Raw genomic sequence first — 2,180 nt, forward strand, 5'->3', positions numbered from 1 at the left:
CGACCACCAAATTATTGGACTTTTCCTTCCCCAAAAGAAATAAGTAGCTTCGCTACTTAGGTTACATTTGGTAGTTATTATGTTCGTCAAAAATAGATTTTTTTTTAATTTCTGTGTTAAAATTTGATTTTTGAATGAAACTCAAATGTTGGAACATGGTTATCATTATCCAATGTTTCTCTTGTCCGACGTTTTTCTACGATTCATTTAGAAAAAAAAAAAAAAAAAGGGAAAAAACCATAGACACCTACAAAAGATTTCGGTTTTATTTCCGTAAAACAAAAAAAAAAAAACACTAGAAACATTTTTTTCGTATGAATATCAAACGCAGCCTTAGTTTCTAATGACTAGTTGCTGGCATGTTAAAGTGGGATGAGACAAACGTTGACATAAAGGGAGCTTTAGATTTAAGGAGATTTTCTCATCATATCCCACATGGGATAATAATTGATTCTTCCATCTTTGCAGGTTTACGTGTGTTTTTGTTGCATGGTATTTATGGAAAGCACAAAATGAATTGATCTTCGAGGGCAAGAGCTGGACTCCTATCAATATTATTAAAGCTATGCAAAGGGCTCACCAGGAATTCCTCCAATCTTCATCACATGAAGTACATGTTTGGATGCCTTCTCCTTCGTTCGAAAAACTCAAACATTAATGCATCATAAAGCAATGATAAAAAGCTAGGAGGATTAGGCGCAATTGTGTAACATGTTTCTTGTAGTCCATTTGCACGGACTTCTATAATCTATCTCAATTATAATGATATAATTGAGAGAATAACGCTCTCTTACCGTGCAGCCCTTTTGTCAACATGGGGACCCATGAATGGACACACATGGATATAAAGAGGTGATTTTTTTGGATTTCACAACAGTAGGCCATATTTTCACTTTATATAATACTTAAAAAATGTATCAAAAGAAGAATGCTATTGCTATCTTTGGGCATAGTTTATATTAAAGCACACACTAATTAAATAGAAGTACAAACAAGTGACAGCACTAAACCGGGTCCAGGCCACCAGATAGGAAATACTCCAGCCAACAAAATTTCCCACAAAATCCAAAAACAAAAGCTGGTACGGCTATTCCATTATTGAAGTGGAGCCCCAGTAAAAGCTTATTATAGATATCACTTACATGACAATATCTAAAATGGTTTAATTCATGTAGCCATTAAGGGTAAACTTCAATGAGAGATCTCAAACCCAAGAGAGGAGTGATCTTATAGTGAGTAAATCCAGACTCCAAGAAAAGTTTCTCCCATTCTTTCTTGGTCCTTTCTTTTCCAACGACCAAAGTCATAACTAACATATCAAAAAAGAGCTGCGTTTCTGTAAACTTGTGCTCTTCCTTCCTATCCTCCACCACCATGTCTATGATGATCACCTTCCTCAGGTTTCCTTCCCGGTCCCCGCTGGAGATCGCCTCTTTGCATCCCTTCAATATCTTTATACATTGCTCGTCGGTCCAGTCATGCAAAATCCACTGTCATATTAAGTTCATATAAAGTTAGAATTGTTTAGAATTTTAAAGAAAAATAAATAATTAAATAAATAAAAGCAAAGAGAATTCACTTGCCTTGAGCAGAACAGCATCTGCAGGAGGGATGGACTCAAACATGTCACCTGCAATATAAGTTAGGTTCTCATTCCCTTCCAAATTAGCAACCACGTGAGGTAGGTCTAACACTGTACATTTCAAGCTTGGGAAGGTTTCAACAATGGTCTTAGCCACAGTTCCTGTCACACCCCGTTCACCCTGAACCGGAGCGGTGACCGAGTTAACACCGGTTAACCCAAACCTGCCAGGATCATCAGATACTGTATTCCACCACAGCATACATACACTAACATAAGTTCATCAGATCAGCGGAAGACTAAGTTTCACCTGTGAATAACTCCCATATACTTGATACCCAAATGGTGATACAATAATTATATAAATTTGGGCCCGAAGGCATGATATATACACAAAAGAATAAAATTCGAATATCAAGTATATACAGGAAATCATCAAAATCATCAGAGTACACAGCTCGGCTCAGTATCAAGGCTGGAGCTCAGCTCGGCATCAAGGGTTGTGCCCAGCTCGGCATCACATAGAAGAGCTCAGCTCGGCCTCAGAAGTGGAGCTCAGCACGACCTCCAAGGTGGAGCTCAGCTCGGCCTCAGAACT

General features: G+C 38.0%; 1 protein-coding gene across 1 annotated transcript in view; it reads right to left on the reverse strand.

The window, feature by feature from the left end:
* Positions 1–982: 982 nt before the first annotated feature.
* LOC122067618 overlaps positions 983–2,180 on the reverse strand; it is a 16,290-nt gene continuing 15,092 nt past the window's right edge. The window contains exons 5-6 of the mRNA XM_042631460.1: positions 1,584–1,756; positions 983–1,490 (exon numbers count right to left, since the gene is read on the reverse strand). Of these exons, the coding sequence (XP_042487394.1) occupies positions 1,179–1,490; positions 1,584–1,756 (485 nt within the window). The 3' untranslated portion in view covers positions 983–1,178. The remainder of the gene's footprint in view (positions 1,491–1,583; positions 1,757–2,180) is intronic.

This window comes from Macadamia integrifolia, unplaced genomic scaffold, assembly GCF_013358625.1.
Source record: "Macadamia integrifolia cultivar HAES 741 unplaced genomic scaffold, SCU_Mint_v3 scaffold3010, whole genome shotgun sequence".
Taxonomy (NCBI): Eukaryota; Viridiplantae; Streptophyta; class Magnoliopsida; order Proteales; family Proteaceae; genus Macadamia; species Macadamia integrifolia.